Source organism: Heptranchias perlo, chromosome 8, assembly GCF_035084215.1.
Source record: "Heptranchias perlo isolate sHepPer1 chromosome 8, sHepPer1.hap1, whole genome shotgun sequence".
In the NCBI taxonomy this organism is placed as follows: domain Eukaryota; kingdom Metazoa; phylum Chordata; class Chondrichthyes; order Hexanchiformes; family Hexanchidae; genus Heptranchias; species Heptranchias perlo.
Genome location: NC_090332.1, coordinates 10,390,640 through 10,409,080, shown reverse-complemented (window position 1 = coordinate 10,409,080; position 18,441 = coordinate 10,390,640). Strand labels below are relative to the sequence as shown.

The 18,441-nt window shown below is 40.9% G+C and overlaps 1 protein-coding gene across 2 annotated transcripts in view; it reads left to right on the top strand.

The window, feature by feature from the left end:
- ahctf1 (AT hook containing transcription factor 1) overlaps positions 1 to 18,441 on the top strand; it is an 86,852-nt gene that overhangs the window by 16,841 nt on the left and 51,570 nt on the right. For both annotated transcript variants that reach the window (XM_067988634.1, XM_067988636.1), the window contains exons 3-11: positions 2,006 to 2,259; positions 5,652 to 5,832; positions 8,055 to 8,262; positions 10,343 to 10,459; positions 11,177 to 11,261; positions 11,997 to 12,147; positions 13,393 to 13,525; positions 15,690 to 15,871; positions 18,303 to 18,364. In XM_067988634.1, coding sequence (XP_067844735.1) covers positions 2,006 to 2,259; positions 5,652 to 5,832; positions 8,055 to 8,262; positions 10,343 to 10,459; positions 11,177 to 11,261; positions 11,997 to 12,147; positions 13,393 to 13,525; positions 15,690 to 15,871; positions 18,303 to 18,364 — 1,373 coding nt within the window. The remainder of the gene's footprint in view (positions 1 to 2,005; positions 2,260 to 5,651; positions 5,833 to 8,054; positions 8,263 to 10,342; positions 10,460 to 11,176; positions 11,262 to 11,996; positions 12,148 to 13,392; positions 13,526 to 15,689; positions 15,872 to 18,302; positions 18,365 to 18,441) is intronic.

The following is an 18,441-nucleotide window of genomic DNA, read 5'->3' as shown; positions in this document are numbered from 1 at the left end:
CCTCCTAGGGTTTGGCCTGGACACTGTTGCATCTTTTAGATGTCTTATCAATCCCCTACCTTCCAAATCCAACATCAAAGTATCTCATGCTATTATTCTACCTTTTTACCCAGTGAATATGAAATTATAATCATGGTGACTACACTGATGCATCTGTAAATGTCTTATTGCCTGACACATTAGACCTAAATATAAATGCTGCTGTTAGTCTTTTGTTTTAAAGCTCTATCTTTTGTGTCCAGTGTGTGTTTTGTTTTATCAAACTTAGACTGTTAACACTTTTTCAGTTTATAGACTTTGCATCGCACTTGCTCCTATTTGAAATTTTCTATTCATAAAACAGCAACTAAACATCGGGAATCTGCCAATCAAAAGAGGTATCTAAACTTTGCATATAGGAAAGCAACCCAAGCAACAATGAACAGTCAGCAACAGGCACCAATTTTAAAAAGAAGGGAATGCAATGAGATTTCCCCCCCCTCAAAAAAAAATTTGGAGATAATTTCAGATGCCATTTTGCATTCTCATTAGCTAGAGAAACAGTGTGGAAATAGTTTGTCATTTTTTTTAAAAATGCAGTGTTTACTAGCAAATAATTGAACTTACCTATACAATAGCATTTTTTTAATCATTGGAATATGTCTAACATTTTATATGCTTGCCCCAGCTATCACTGTTAGCTGGAGAAACTTGACATGGTAGATCTCTGACTGGCAGGAATACTGATCATTCAGAGCGTGAAGGACTTATTTGGAAGCTCCATACAATCCTCCACTCCAATGTATTGAGTGACAATTACTGAAGACAGCTTTTCTTTTCCTCTCTTTTCTCTCCCCCCTCCTCCCCCCACCCCAGCCAAGATAAATTTTTTAGAAACAGTGAAAGTAACTGCAATTTACTTTTTTGTGTAAAATACCAAGACAAGATGAAGTTTGAACTCCCAACCTTTCCTGAGGTGACTTTCAGGGAAGAAAAGACAATATAGATTATTACATTCAAGTGGTTATTTAGTTAAAAAATATAGCATGTTACACGTGTGACACATAGAACTTGTCACTTTGAAATTTGGCACTCTTAAATCTTGTTTTGGAATGTATTTGAAATGGTTACAGCAGCTCGTTTATTTATTTTTGTCTCAGAAAAACAAAAGAAAATCCAAGGTAGAAAAATTAATTAATGTAATCAACAGAAATTCTGGAAGGACTGAAGCATTGTTGAAGTTTGGAAGAAGGTTCTAAAGAAATCAATTTAAGCATGTTTATTTGGGCAGAATCGTTTAGTTAACACTGACTGCTGTTGTGGCTATTTGTTAAAGAAGGATAGTTGCAAATTAGTTTAGTCTTTTCAGTTTATATATTTCCCATACCCTAAACAGATGGACAATAAAAGTAAAGAGCTACATCCCCAGGGAATATGCAAAGATTTATGTTACCGATATGTAAGGGAAATAAAGTTATTTATTATCTACCTGCAGCAGGTAAGGGAAATACGATTTATTTCCCAAAAACAATTAAGAGTGATGCACTATTTCTGAGGTGATCTCTTACCCACTAAAAGAAACTTCTTTCTAAATTCTATGTACATCCCTCCTCCATTTTCACACCGCAGCCCTGGCCACCCCCTTGGTTATGCTTTTTAAAAACAAAAAAAAATCATTCTCAGGATGTGAGGCGTCAGTGGCAAAGCTGGCATATATTGCTCGTCCCTAGTTGTCCTGAGGAGGTGGTGGTTGGCCTTTTTCTTTGTAGCAATTTTGATAAAACTGAGTGGCTTGGTGGGCCACTTCAGCGGGCAGTTAAGAGTCAACCATGTTGGTGTGGGACTTGAGTCACATCTGGGCCAGATCTGGTAAGGACAGCAGGTTTCCTTCCTTAAAGGACATTAGAAATCTGGTTTTCTTGCTTTTATACCCCTTTTTTGGATCATGAAAAACCTAAGTAAAGTGTTGAGGAAAATTCATATTTGCCAACAGAAAAGTAGTTAGTGTGTTGTGTTTCTCTTTCAGGGAGAAATGGATTGTCCTGGCTAGCTTGCGGTGCTCATTTGGAGCTGCTTAACTCAGTCACAGGTGAACGACTGTCTGCCTATCGATTCCGTGGAATTGGAGAACAGCCCCCCACCATTTTGGCTGTAAAAGAATTTTGCTGGCTGAAAAGAACTGGACTATTGATAGGATTAAAAGAATCTGAAGGCAGCATCCTCTGCCTCTATGATCTTGCAGTATCCAGAGTGGTTAAAGCAGTGTTCCTCCCTGGAAAGGTACATTTTTATAATCCTTTTATCCTCCCCTCCCTTTAACAAATGCATACATTGATTAGGCACATGCATAATGGTGGTCTTTAATCTATTTTAATAATGTTTGTGCTACTCATAGTTAAGAAAAAATGTGCATTTATCAATCTGTTTTTCCAAAAGGGTGTGTTTGAAATTTGTCATGTCAATTTTCACATTCTCAGCCCTATGGACGCTAAGCAATTTCCATCCTTTGACAAGACTGCGAGGAAAAGTGAAAGTGCCTTTGTTTTCTATTTAATCATCAATCAGCTGTACTTTACCTGAGAGAGGACCATTGCATGTTTTGTTCCTTTCCATAAACCTGTGTTTGCTTGGAAAGTGGAAGATTTTCAGCACATAGATGCCATATGGACCTCGTCCTTTTACCTTTTCATCCATTGAACTAAGAAAGATAATAAAACCAGTTCATATTCCACATGTGAAACTTCAGCATGATTTGTGAAGTGCCTCATGCTGCCAGCATCTAGTCAGGAATTGAGTGTTGTTCAACTTAATTTCTGGTTTACCTCAAGGTTCATTTTAATAGACGCTGATGCAAAGATGCCATTTGAAATAATACTTACACAAGATATTGATGTTTGAGCCCTTCTGCTAAAGAGTATGTGTACTTTTGGTGGATATGTCTCAAATATGTGCTTTAATCTTGTTGAAAAGTTCCATTTTGATCTTAGTCAGGACAATGATTGCGTGCGGATTAGAAAGTTTAATTCTAAAAGATAAATAATCTTAATATTCCAATGTTACATTTTGTACCCTGACTCTGTGAGTCCCATTCTGTGCCTTCTTGGAATTCAATTCCTACTGTATATACATAGTGTTGTCTCTGAGGAAAGGACTTGGTCATTACTGGGAAAATTACCTTTTTACATAGGGTGTAGGAAAGGCATATTGTCAATACCCAGCATCAGATTACTTAGTGATATTGCACACGATTCTCCCTGTGGCGTATGCTGGATTCTCCAATTTGTAAAATAGATGTTTTAAGTTTTTGTAACTTTATTTTATTTTATCCCTGATTTAGAGAAATTTAGTTTGAATGTGTGGTTCCCTCTGTGCAAGGGAGGTGAATATTATTGATTATAATGTTGTGGCGCTTCATAGATCAGCTGCCAAGTACCACTGGATTGTGGAGGGATGGATTCGCCTCACTTGCTACCCGCAACAATACCGTTCCCACATTCCCCCTCTTTCCTCCCCTCCCCCCCCCCCCCCCCCCCCCACCACAACCACCACACACAAAAATCGCCTCTTAGAACCAAATGAGAAGTAGCTGAAAATTAGCATACGGCGCTATGATGCAAGACATATGATGTTGAGAAACTACAGTATTATGTTGTTTAAAAAGGGAGCGAGGGATAAACCGAGTAATTACAGACCAGTCAGTCTAACATCGGTGGTGGGCAAATTATTGGGATCAATTCTGAGGGACAGGATAAGCAGTCACGCACAAAGGTACGGAGTAATCAAGGACAGTCAGCATGGGTTTGTTAAGGGAAGGTCGTATCTGACTAACTTGATTGGATTTTTTGAGGCGGTAACAAGGAGGGTAGATGAGGGTAGTGCATTTGATGTAGCCTACATGGATTTGACAAGGTCCCACATGACAGACTGGTCAAAAAAGTACAAGCCCATAGGCTCCAAGGGAAAGTGGCAAGTTGGTTCCAAAATTGGCTCAGTGGCAGGAAGCAAAGGGTAATGGTCGATGGGTGTTTTTGTGACTGGAAGGATGTTTCCAAAGGGGTTCCGCAGGGCTCAGTACTAGGTCCCTTGCTTTTTGTGGTATGTATCAATGATTTGAATGTAGGGGGCACGATTAAGAAGTTTGCAGATGATACAAAAATTGGCCGTGTGGTTGATAGTGAGGAAGAAAGCTATAGACTGCAGGGAGATATCAATGGTCTGGTCAGGTGGGCAGAAAAGTGGCAAATGGAATTCAGTCCATGTGAGATAATGCATCAGGGAAGGGCAAACGAGGCAAGGAAATACACAATAAATGGGAGGATACTGAGAGGTGTAGAGGAAGTGAGGGACCTTGGAGTGCATGTCCACAGATCCTTGAAGGTAGCAGGATAGGTAGATAAGGTGGTTAAGAAGGCATATGGGATACTTTCCTTTATTAGCTGATGCATAGAATATAAGAGCAGGGAGGTTATGCTGGAACCGTATAAAACACTAGTTAGGCTACAGCTTGAGTATTGCGTACAGCTCTGGTCACCACATTACAGGAAAGATGTGATTGCACTAGAGAGGATACAGAGGAGATTTACGAGGATGATGCCAGGACTGGAGAATGTTAGCTATGAGGAAAGATTGGATAGGCAGGGGTTGTTTTCCTTGGAACAGAGGAGATTGAGGGGTGATTTAGAATCATAGACAGGTTACAGCATGGAAGGAGACCATTCGGCCCATCGAGTCTGCACTGGATCTATGTAAGAGCAGTCCAGCTAGTCCCACTCCCCCACCCTAGCCCCGTAGCCCTGCAAATTTTTTCCTTTCAAGTACTTATCCAGTTCCCTTTTGAAGACCATGATTGAATCTGCCTCCGCCACCCCATCGGGCAGTACATTCCAGATCCTAACCACTCACTGTGTAAAAAAGTTTTTCCTCATGTCACCTTTGGTTCTTTTGCCAATCACCTTAAATCTAAATCCTCTGGTTCATGGCCCTTCCGCCAAAGGGAACAGTTTCTATCTATTCTGTCTGGACCCTTCATGATTTTGAATACTTCTATCAAATCTTCTCGCAACCATCTCTGTTCCAAGGAGAACGACGCCAGCTTCTCCAGTCTATGCACATAACTAAAGCCCCTCATCCCTGGAATCATTCTAGTGGGTTTAATTGAAATGTACAAAATTATGAGGGGCCCAGATAGAATGGATAGGAAGGACCTATTTCCCTTAGCAGAGAGGTCAATAAACAGGGGGCATAGATTTAAAGTGATTGGGAGAAGGATTAGAGGGGAGCTGAGGGAAAAGGTTTTCACCCAGAGGGTGGTAGGGGTCTGGAACTCACTGCTTGAAAGGATGGTAGAGGCAGAAACCCTGAACTCATTTAAAAAGTACCTGGATGTGCACCTGAAGTGCCGTAACCTACATAGCAATGGACCAAGTGCTGGAAAGTGGGATTAGGCCGCATGGCTCATTTTCGGCCAGCACGGACATGGTGGGCTGAATGGCCTCTTTCTGTGCCGTAAATTTTCTATGATTCTATGGAAAGGGTTTAAAAAGTAGCATCTATTAACGCTATTTGCTTAAGTTTATTGGTTTCTTTCAACATTTTGATGTAAGATTTCAAATGTTATATAGTATTTTAAAATAAAATTGTGCACAATTAGGTGTTTGTTTTTTAAAACTCAGGTGACCGCCATTGAGCCTATAGTTAACCATGGAGGTGCCACAGCCAGCACACAGCGCTTGAACCAGAGTCTGCGGTGGTTTTTTGGCGTAGTAGCTGTTGTAACTGACACAGGACATGTTCTGCTCATCGATCTGTGCTTGGATGACTTCTCATGCAGTCAAAGTGAGCAGGAGCCAGCAGGTAAATTGAACTGCACAACTGTGCCTGGGAATAAAAATAATAATTCTGGTTCTCCTCTGTGCTCTGAATTTTAACGTGAAATTTGTGATGCATTTATTACTAGTTGGCAGCAGAGGCCTGATGCATGGATGACACTTTCCTTGCCGCTAATCCATTTACTTTGCCGCTGTCACCGTGGTATGGAAAAATTGCGGCAAATAACTATATCCATTACACAGATGGTTGTTTTCTTTTCCATTTCCAAACAAAAAATACATAATTTCCAAGTCTACATATCTACAAATACATATCCTCATCACTCTTTCCCACCCCCTGAAAAGATCAACTGTTGCTATAGGTGCTTGTTTAACACTGACTGTACTTGTAAGTAGTGATGAAATTGACCTTCACAGAGCAAATGTCCTTGATCTGAAACACCCAAGATATTTTCAACCTCTTCCCCAGGATAAATATTCTCTCCTTTAATATTATTTTGCTTCCCCTCCCCACTCAGTACAACTTAACTCTGGGTTAGATTGGACTTGAGCCATTACAATTATCTGTGGTGCTACAATTAGATTTAGTATGTTGTTTTACTTTTACCTATCCAGTGGTAGCCAGAGAATGTTATGCAATGGTTTTTCTTCCTATCCCAGCACCGTTTCCTCTGGAGTCCCCTAAGGATCCATCCTTGGCCCCCTTCCTATTTCTCATCTACACCCTTCCCCTTGGCGACATCATCCGAAAACACGTCAGGTTCCACGTGTACACTGACGATACCCAGCTCTACCTCCCCACCACCACTGTCAACCCCTACACTACCACTATGTGGCCAGACTGCTTGTCCAACATCCAGTCCTGGATGAGCAAAAATTTTAGCCCCATTCCAATCTGTTAAAACACTGCTCCCAGCTCTGTAGATCCCACAGCCCTGCAAGCCTTTCATGTTTCTTGTTGCCAGCTTCTTTGTATCAATTCTCAGAGGCATTCTCACAATGTAACATGTATTGTCAGGTAACAATTATTATCTCAGCCTTGCTTCTCTCCCCCCTACCATGACGATGACGACTGGTGGGGTAAGTGGCAGGCAGAGAGGCTTTGGCGGGTAGAGTGGATGTGGGAATCCGTGTTTCCCTGCTCTCCACTTGCGGCCCTCGCTCAATGGGTTTTTTTTTCTTAAGATTCTTGTCTCCCACGCTTGGGCTGCTGATGCTGCTACTGCTGTCACCGGAACGGTGGTAGGAAGACGGAGGGGGAGTGGATCTGTGCCTTAATGTGTGCCTGACTAGCGCAAACCAACTGAGGTCCCCAAGAACACTGCAGAGCAGAGCTCTTTTGTCCATCTTCAGTGCAGTTGGGCCATATGATCACATGGCTCTGTCTCAGGAGCATTATGTGTCACCAGTATACAAGTATAATACACTTAGCTATGTTAGAAGTCCAGTAGATTTGTATGAATCCAGAAGTAGGAAAATAGGGTTTTTAATGCTGGGATTTTTGATGATAACACCACCAGTAATAAAACTTGAAAGAGACAGATGCAGCAATTGTATAATTAAATATACAATTAAAACCCAGAATAACTGAGATTTAAATTTTTAATCGCTTGACAGCCCTATTATTCATGTATGAACCTTGATGGTGTAAGCAGACTGTTTGACTGGAGTCTTATGGCTGAGTCGGATGCAGTCATCGCCCAATGTCCACAAGAATCATTGGATAGCAATTGGGAGCAAGAATCCTGGCTGATTTTCCATTCTGTAACTCAAGAGGTGCTGAGGCCAATTGTAGCAACCTTACTACTGCCTTGACTGAGATCAGCTAATTTAGCACAGAGCAGGCATTGAATCTGAGCTCTGCCTGGTCTGCACGGCTGTTACTAGCTAAATGCCTTGATGAAATTAAGAGAATTAAGTAATGGTAGTGTTCATTTTCAGAATTGTTCCCAGTACAAATGGGGAAATTCAAAGCTTTCATTGCAAGACTATGCACGATCTATTTTAGCATTTATTTGTGTATGTTCATATTCAAATAGAAAAATTGTGGTCAACTGAGTTCTACAAGTAAAAATGTTTTTTATATTTGGAAATATTACTGTAGGAATACCTATTATAAAACGTTGAATGTAGGCTTCTGTGTGATTAGCTGATCATCCACCTAGGCCTTTCACTTAGTTTCTGCTGTGTTAAAACATTGGTTTAGGAGTATTTTTGGTTGCGTTATTCTAACTAATCTTCTTTCAGACCTTGAAGTGGTCAATAGATCCCCTGCGGAAATCCCTCGAATGAGGGAAACTGTGATGAGGGAAGGACGGCACCTCTGCTTCCAGTTGCAGAGTCCATCAGCGATAGCAGCCACTGCAATGAGCTATGTCCCCAGAACAAACCAACTGGTAGTTGGCTTTGCTAATGGTTACGTTCAACTCTGGAACCTGAAGACTTTGAAAAAGGAGTAAGTAATAGGAAGTTGAGATTTTACTTTCTTACTCTGCATGATTGTCTCATTAACCAGCTGCAGTGCTATCTGAAGTTTTCTAGCTCTTTGATGTGATTCACATAGATCCCCAGCATTCCCTAAAATTGACCATATTCAGTTTCACTGACTAGTGTAACTAAGACAGGGATTCTGAAGCAGCAAGTCCACATAATAGAAACAACAGATGCCACATTCTAGTGGACTTCTGTAAAATAGTTCATTTGAGAAGAGCTTCTACAAATACATAAAGGGCAAAAGAGTAACTAGGGAGAGAGTAGGGCCACTTAAGGATCAACAAGGTCATCTATGTGCGGAACCACAAGAGATGGGTGAGATCCTAAATGACTATTTCGCATCGGTATTTACGGTTGAGAAAGGCATGGATGTTGGGGAACTTGGGGAAATAAATAGTGATGTCTTGAGGAGTGTACATATTACAGAGAGGGAGGTGCTGGAAGTCTTAACGCGCATCAAGGTAGATAAATCTCCGGGGCCTGATGAAATGTATCCCAGGACGTTATGGGAGGTTAGGGAGGAAATTGCGGGTCCCCTAGCAGAGATATTTGAATCATCGACAGCTACAGGTGAGGTGCCTGAAGATTGGAGGGTAGCAAATGTTGTGCCTTTGTTTAAGAAGGGCGGCAGGGAAAAGCCTGGGAACTACAGACCGGTGAGCCTGACATCTGTAGTGGGTAAGTTGTTAGAGGGTATTCTGAGAGACAGGATCTACAGGCATTTGGAGAGGCAGGGACTGATTAGGAACAGTCAGCATGGTTTTGTGAGAGGAAAATCATGTCTCACGAATTTGATTGAGTTTTTTGAAGGGGTAACCAAGAAGAGAGATGAGGGCTGTGCAGTAGACGTGGTCTACATGGACTTTAGCAAAGCCTTTGACAAGGTACCGCATGGTAGGTTGTTACATAAGGTTAAATCTCATGGGATCCAAGGTGGGGTAGCCAATTGGATACAAAATTGGCTTGACGACAGAAGACAGAGGGTGGTTGTAGAGGGTTGTTTTTCAGACTGGAGGCCTGTGACCAGCGGTGTGCCTCAGGGATCGGTGCTGGGTCCGCTGTTATTTGTTATTTATATTAATGATTTGGATGAGAATTTAGGAGGCATGGTTAGTAAGTTTGCAGATGACACCAAGATTGGTGGCGTTGTGGACAGTGAAGAAGGTTATCTAGGATTGCAACGGGATCTTGATAAATTGGGCCAGTGGGCCGATGAATGGCAGATGGAGTTTAATTTAGATAAATGTGAGGTGATGCATTTTGGTAGATCAAATCGGGCCAGGACCTACTCTGTTAATGGTAGGGCGTTGGGGAGAGTTATAGAACAAAGAGATCTGGGAGTACAGGTTCATAGCTCCTTGAAAGTGGAGTCACAGGTGGATAGGGTAGTGAAGAAGGCATTCAGCATGCTTGGTTTCATTGGTCAGAACATTGAATACAGGAGTTGGGATGTCTTGTTGAAGTTGTACAAGACATTAATAAGGCCACACTTGGAATACTGTGTACAGTTCTGGTCACCCTATTATAGAAAGGATATTATTAAACTAGAAAGAGTGCAGAAAAGATTTACTAGGATGCTACTGGGACTTGATGGTTTGATGGTTGGATAGGCTGAGACTTTTTTCCCTGGAGAGTAGGAGGTTTCGGGGGGATCTTATAGAAGTCTATAAAATAATGAGGGGCATAGATAAGGTAGATAGTCAAAATCTTTTCCCAAAGGTAGGGGAGTCTATAACGAGGGGGCATAGATTTAAGGTGAGAGGGGAGAGATACAAAAGGGTCCAGAGGGGCAATTTTTTCACTCAAAGGGTGGTGAGTGTCTGGAACGAGCTGCCAGAGGCAGTAGTAGAGGCGGGTACAATTTTGTCTTTTAAAAAGCATTTGGACAGTTACATGGGTAAGATGGGTATAGAGGGATATGGGCCAAGTGCAGGCAATTGGGACTAGCTTAGTGGTATAAACTGGGCGACATGGACATGTTGGGCCGAAGGGCCTGTTTCCATGTTGTAAACTTCTATGATGAAACATTTTTCTTGGTGTAGATACTACTCGCAGTTGGAAGGAGGGAAAGTGCCTGTCCATGCTTTCACCTTTCAAGAACCTGAGAACGACCCTCGGAACTGCTGTTACCTTTGGGCTGTACAGTCTGCTCAGGACGGGTGAGTGAATGCCTGTAATTACATGTGCAAAATAATACAAATAAAAGTTTGCAAGATGGTCATTAAGAGAGCACTTCATGTTTTGTGTAAATTTTTGCTCATCAAGGCAAGGGATGTTGGTGCTATACATAGAGAGAGAGAAATATATATATATATATATATATATTAAATATAGGGCTCCCAATTAGATGCAGCGTTAAGCTCATGCTACTTTGCTGTAACAATGTTTCTCAGCCCCAACCACAGGAAGGCAACCCCTACTGCTTCACTGAGCCTTTTTTCCACAGTAGCTATTCTGTGGCCTGCAAGAGAATTCAATTAGTCCTGAATTAGGGAAAGTTTTCTGCTGTGAGACCATGCTAAGTGAAAATGAAATCGAGAGTACCCAAACTTTATCACACAGAATTATTACAGCAGTAAGCATTAGACTTTTATCTCATTAGTGTGCATAGTATTGGAATTCAGATCTCAGAAGTAAAAGGGCAGCATCTAATCCACTGCACCACCCCATTCCTCCAACATTTTATATCCCAGAAGAAAATTCATATTTAGGTTTGTTCATCCATTTTATATTCTGATCATTTTAAAGTACACTAAGTGTGTAGTTTAAAACCATGTGTGCACAGTGCTGGGGTAGTTTTTATGGTCAAGAAACATTGGAAAGGGATGGGAGCTGTGTACAGTTTTAGTGTACTACTTGTTTGTCTTTGTTTATAGCGAAGGGGACGTGGTAAGCCTGCACCTGCTGCAGTTGGCATTTGGTGACCGGAAGTGTTTAACTTCAGGACAAATCCTTTATGAGGTACAGATTTTTTTTTCCTCCTATGGAATCATATGTTTTGTCACACAAACAAAAAGTAACCCAAGTTGGTGTTGAACAAATGAGAGTCTAAATGGGGAGGAGATTAATTGTAAAAGATTTAGGTGCTAATGCTTTTGAAAAGTATTCGCAGTCCGAAGAATTAATAGAAGTCTAATCCTGTTGGTGATTGCAGTGTTGCCTTGTTAATGAATGAATCCTCTGATATGATGCATGGTTCCTGGCAATTTATACATTGCATGAGTGTTTCACATCTGGCGCATCCGTCATATCTCAGTGTCGCACATGCAAAGTATATTCACACATGTAAAGTATGTTCACACATGTACCTGATTTATAGACTTGTGGCCTAGGTTTGCTCTTGTGAAGAGAGAGGGAATGTGAGGAAGAGGAGAATGAAAGACTTATGGATAATATGAAGCTGTTGACAGTGGTCCTGCAGGAGGAGTCCTGTGGTTTGTAGTACCATTGCTTTCTCCAAGTCCATGGTTTTCAAACAAAGATTATCTATAGATATGTAGATGCTACGATATAAAATAGAGCTATAAAAATGTGTTCAGTCAACAAATACCAAAAGTGATCTTGCCAGCATCTAGGTTCTGGGACATGGGAGCACATGCCTTAGAGGTTAGTGGCATGTGTAAGGGAGAGGAAGAAGAAAAGATGGGTTACAATTTGTATTCAGAGTTTCTAAATGGTCTTTCTGTTGTTTTGAAGGGCTTGGAATATTGTGAAGAGCGTTATACTCAAGATCTCACCTATGAAGTATTTTCTTCAAGGACTAGGAGTACCAATGCTCGACTGCTGGGCTGCCAGACCATAGAAAAATTTCGGAATCATGGTGATAGAGAAGAAAGTGTGACTGAGGGTGAGTTTAAAGTGTTCTTTATATAGACAAGACAAAATTCTATTTTGATCATTTTTGAAGGCCAACGGGGAGTGTTACTGCTTATGTCCAGAGCTGTCCATCACTGCCTGCCTGCAGGAGAGATTGGAAGCTTCAGGTGCTCAACGCTCACTTAATTGAGAAAGTACATGGAATTTCCTAACGTGGGTTAAATTTTCTGTTCTTAAAACATAAGTAGTGTTGTTGCTTATGAATTGCATTTTACAAAATGTAGGCCCTGATTTTAACTCCGGTGGGTTTTGAGGGGGTGGGTGGTGAGGTGAACTCACCCATTGCTGCAGAATTCAGGCCTGGGCTATTTAACTCTTCGGCCTCATTAACATGCCACCCGTCCACTTCCCACCTGCAGCAGCAACAGAGTTTCAGGAAGATCCGGCAGGAGAGGGGAGGAAAGTCCAGGATAGGAGAGGCCTAAACTTGCCTCATGGAGCCCAGTGGAGTATTCCTGCTCGTAAAAAAAAAAGGCACCATCTTCCCAGCAGGTCCCGACTCTCTTCACACTGGCGGGAAAGCCACAGCGGCTTCCTCGCTCAGGCCTGAGTTACAATTGCAGTCGGGGTCCAATTATGTCGTCGATATGCATATTTAAAGAAGGATTGTGCCATCTTTGGCTGGCTGGCTTAGTCACCTGTCCAGAAGCTTGCTGGACTCGGGCAGCTTGAGGTAAGGTAAGTAATCTGGGTGATTTTAACTGCCCTCCTGCCTGTTTTTTTTGCTGGAAAGGTAGGTCTAAAATTGTCCCCATAGCACAATAGTTCAACTCCAATAAATTGAGCAGTACTCTTCAAAGTTTTTTGAGCTTTTGATATGTTGTTGAATTCTGGTCTCTTGTGGAATACCTAGTGCACTGCTGAATTGGGTAGGCATCTTCCTCAGAGGATACAAATTTCCAAGCGTTGTTTGGCTCTCCATTCCTTTGTATGCATGAGCTTAAAGATAAGATTAATCACCACTTGCTGAACTGGGGTTTCTGGAGCATTCATAAGGCAATGGGAACATCTGATCTATAGTTCAGTCCAGTTTCTAAATCTCTGCACCTTGCAGTGACCACGATCAAACTGTTTTCTTACAGTTGCCCATGTTTTCAACCCTGTCTCACTACGCAAGGTGCAAAAATAATTGAATACATTGTAAAGTTAATTGATTGAGCATATTTTTTATGCTGAAGTGTTTGCGAGAAGCTTAGTGAGATATTTTTGTTTACAGCCACCTCGCCAGACACCAGTGTGTCTATTTTCAGTTGGCAGGTGAACACATATGGACAACGCAAGCCCTCTACCTTTCTGGGCATTTTTGATATCAATCGCTGGTATCATGCACAGATGCCTGATTCATTAAGGTAAGAGATCTGCATTTTGCTTCTTATCTTCTTTTCATAACTATTTATGATAAAACTAACATACAGAACAACCATAAAGCATTCAGTGTTAATGAAAACAGTCAGAGGTGGCACTGTTAGACAGGCTTAAAGTGCTCAAAATAAATGGATCACCAGGGTTAGATGGTATTTATCCTTGAATTTAAGAAACAAGGGAGGAGATTTATGAGGTTCACATTATGGTGGGCCTCGTTATTGGGGAGTTGAATATGGAGAGTATATCAGTTGGAAACAGGCTAAGGTTTTCAAAAAGGGCAACAAAGCAGACACTGGCAACTGCAGATCCATTTCAGTACTGGCTAAAATAATGGAATAGATTGTCAGGAGTAAACTTGAGGTTTATCTGTACAGTAACCCAGTAAACACTATCCAACATGGATTGAGAAAGGGAAGATTCTATCTAACCAACCTCCTTTACTTTTTTGAGGAAGTGACACCCCAAATGGACTGTGATAACCTCAATGATAGAGTGTACCTAAATTTGCAAAGTTCTGCATAAAAGGCACTATCTACAATCAAAGCAATGGGGATTTGGGGTGAATGAATAAAAATACTGGCTGACGGGTAGAAAACAACAGGTACTTGTTTGAGTTATTTTGGTTGGGGTTAAGGCAAGGGGGGGGGGGGCGGAAGGAGGGAGTGCCCAAGGATCAGTATTGATATAACCGCTGTTTCTCATTTGTATCGACAACTTGCATTTGGAAACTCAATGCAAATTGGTCAGGTTTGCAGATGGCACCAAACTAAGGTAAATTTTGCACTTGCAATGGACTCTGCGAAAGGATTATGTTGGAGATCCTACTGAAGCAGAAATGTTAGGGTGACATTGTAAGTGGAGTTATGAGTGGGAGCATGTGTGCTGCAGCAGGTTTGTTTGCCAAACTAAATGACTTGGATTGCGATATTTTACTCCATGTATATCCTCTAATGGATTCACTTTGTGGTACAAAACATTTTTGGGGGATTCTTTGTCCAGACAGTTGCTTTTTTGATTCTGAGATTTCATTCAGAAATCAGATGGACTGCCCTGATGACTTAGTGGCTAAATGTACTGCACAATGTGGTACTGAGGCTAACAAAGAAAGCTCAGTCACAGGTTTGGTCCCTTGTCTCTGCTGGGTTAGTTGATCTGCGCATTGGATATAGGGATAGTTTAGGGATTAGGTAATGCAGAGGTTTATGCACTGGCCTTCAACTCTGCGGGTACAGCGTAAAATATTGAGATGGAAGTGCTTCGCACTCTCACCGAGCTGTAATATCAGTCTCGCGTTAAGTTGGCAGGCTAATTCAGAGGATGTAAGGATATGGCTGGGAGGGGGTGCTATTCTGACAATGGGTGTAAGAGTAAAGGTAGCTCTTGTGCATCTGTCTGTTGCCCAATAGTGAGCATACAGAGGGAAGGAGTGTTCCACTTCCTAGCACTGAAGTCCCTCACTTTGAGCTCAGAAAATCAGCAGAAAAGTTGGTAGCATCAAACCCTTTGTTTTGTAGCTAGCAACCCAATTAAACCTTTCTACAAAAGGTCATTCTTCATTCTTCCTCCTATTGTAACATCATAGAAAGGGCAGTGTAATGCAGCTTCCAAGGTAGTGTGGCACCTAATTGACTGAGATTGTGTGACTACCTCAGCAAGAGCTTAAACGGGTGGCTTGGAGTGGGTGAGCAGGGAAAATGCCATAGGCTAGGTTAGGAGATCCTCAATTAACATTGGAGCTTGTTGAATGCACAAAGTATGGTAAACTGATTTTGGACTACATTGTCACAAATTTTAGTTTCAAAGATTAAAATGTATATTTCTTAGCAGTGTGGTTGTAATGATGCTCTATAGGAAAATGAGAAATGCACACTGGCTATTCAGAAATCTGATACAACAAACAAAATATCAACCTTCAGAAGTTCAAGTTCTAATCTATTGTAGTAAACCATCCAGCTTCCAAATGATTAACAATTTAGCTCCTGAGCTACTTTCTCAGCAGTGTATACTTTTTGTAAAGGCCAAAATGTAACAATTTCAGTGATGTACAGTGATGTGAATACGTCTATTTCAAAGTGTAGAAAGGAATTTGCAAATTATAATTGCGACTCGTTATAATTATGATTTAATTTCATGATTTCTTAATTACAGAGTGGGAGAGCAGCTTCGTAACTGCCCCTACTTTGCATTGTGGTCCCTCGATGCTGTGGTGGGCATGACTTTTCCATATTATCTGCTGGACGTCTTGGTACACGAAAGAAGCCTTAGCCGCGGAGTTCCTCCATCGTATCCACCGCCAGAGCAGTTTTTTAATCCTAGTACCTACAATTTTGGTGAGTGTACTCAAGTGGCTGAAGTCTTTTATAGCGCTATAGTAGAATGTAACATTCATGTGGTGAAATGGCAGCAGAAATAAAAATTGATTGAACATTGCCGATCTGATTTGTATCCAAAAGCTACTAATTTTTGGTTGAAAGCCTAATCCAAGTACAAATAGGATGTTGGGACCAGAGGTAAAATATATCACGTTTATCCAACAAGTAGCTAAACTATAGAGGTCAATGTTTGATGTTAGCTTTTAGTTGAATTAGCTGCTCTCAGCTGGGACAACAGTAGGGGAGCTGCTCTCCATCGTTCATGATCAAGCAGCCTGCTGATACTCATTTTCAAGGTTCACGCTTGTGTAATGGCCATTAAGGAGCCAACCGTTTAAGGTATAAACTTGCAGCTTTGTATTTTGTAAGTTATTCACTGAACCTCATTTGTTTATGGTGTGTTGCTGGTCTGAAACCTGTCCAATTTGTAATATTTATTTATATTATATTTCTCCCACCATTGGCGGCCATGCCTTCAGCTGTCTGGGCCTAAGCTCTGGAATTCCCTCTCTGCCTCTCTATCTTCATATAGACTGAGCAAACCAAATTGGCAAAAGTAGTTTGGAGGAAGAGTTCATGGAATGCATTCGAGACAGTTTTCTAGAACAATATGGCGAGGAGCCAACTAGGGAACAAGCTATTTTAGATCTAGCATTGTGTAATGAGACAGGGTTAATTAGTAATCTTATAGTTAAGGATCCTCTGGGGCAGAGTGATCATAATATAATAGAATTTCATATTGAGTTTGAGAGTGATGTAGTTCAGTCCAAAACTAGGGTCTTAAATCTAAATAAATCCAATTACGTAGGTATGAGGGGCGAGTTGGCTAAGGTAGATTGGGAAATTGGATTAAAAGATATGACTGTAGATAATCAATGGTGAACATTTAAAGACATAATTCATTATTCTCAACGAATATACATTCTCTTGAGGAATAAAAACTCCACAGGAAGTGATCCAACCGTGGCTAACTAGAGAAGTTAAGGTTAGTATTAGATTAAAAGAAGATGTTTACAATGTTGCTAGAAAGAGTAGTAAGCCTGAGGATTGAGTGAGTTTTAGAAATCAACAAAGGATGACCAAGAAATTGATAAAGGGAGAAAATTGAATAGGAGAGTAAACTAGCAAGAAATATAAAAACAGATTGTAAGAGCTTCTACAAGTAGTTAAAAATGAAGAGAGTAGCGAAAGTAAACGTGGGTCCCTTAGAGGCTGAGACAGGAGAAATTATAATAGGGAATAAGGAAATGGCAGAGATGTTAAACAAATATTTTGTATCTGTCTTCACAGTGGAAGACACAAAAAAACATACCGGAGATACAGGGGAACCAAGGGTCTAGTGAGAGTGAGAAACTTAAAGTAATTAAGATTAGTAAAGAAAAAGTACTGGAGAAATTAATGGGACTGAAAGCTGACAAATCCCCAGACCTGATGGCCTACATCCTAAGGTTTTAAAAGGGGTGGTTGCAGAGATAGTAGATGCATTGGTTTTGATCTTCCAGAATTCTCTAGAGTCTAGAGCTAGGGGTCATAGTTCCAAGATAAGGGGTCAGCCATTTAAGACTGAGATGAGGAGGAATTTCTTCACTCGGAGGGTTGTGAATCTTTGGAATTCTCTACCCAAGAGGGCTGTGGATGCTCAGTCATTGAGTATATTCAAGACTGAGATGGATAGATTTTTGGACACTAATGAATCCAGGGATATGGGATAGAGCGGGAGAGTGGAGTTGAGGTAGAAGATCAGCCATGATCTTATTGAATGGCAGAGCAGCCTCGTGGGGCCAAATGGCCTAATCCTCCTATTTCTTGTGTTTTTACCCTCTTAAGACATTCCTTAAAACCTACCTCTTTTGACCAAGCTTTTGGTCAACTGCCCCAATATCTCCTTATATGGCTCGGTGTCAAATTTTGTCTGATAATGCTCCTTGAGATGTATTACTAAGTTAAACACACTATATAAATGCAAGTTGTTGTTTGCAATGAAAAGACTTGGGTGAGGGTGGGGTGGCGAAGATGTACTTTTGTGGTTTATCTAGCTCAAGAAAAGTTGAGAGAACTAGTTGTTGCTTTCTCTCCCTGGTGCCTCTGCATTGTTCTCCACATATTTCAATCTATTCTGGTACACCAGTAGTGTTCAGTATTGATCACTTTTGTAGGTTTTACTTTATGGAATGAAATGTTGAATGCTAAAATATGAATAGCACAAACTGAAATTGGTGATGTGGGATTTTAACTAATCTGCCTGCATTGCTGAAAGTGTATACATATTGGTTTGTTTATTTTTAATTTGGGTGGGGGGGGGCAGTATTAAATTTAAGACACTATGGTAGAACTAAAGATAATAAACTTCTTCTGTGTTCCAAATGGACATTTTTTTTTATTTTTACAGATGCAACCTGTTTGATAAATTCAGGACTTGTGCATATAACGTGTTCTGGGTTTCAAAAAGAGGTGAGTTTTTAATGTTCATGTGTGAAAATTAACAAGGCACTCTCATGTTCATGCCGGAATAGTATTTAATACAGCAG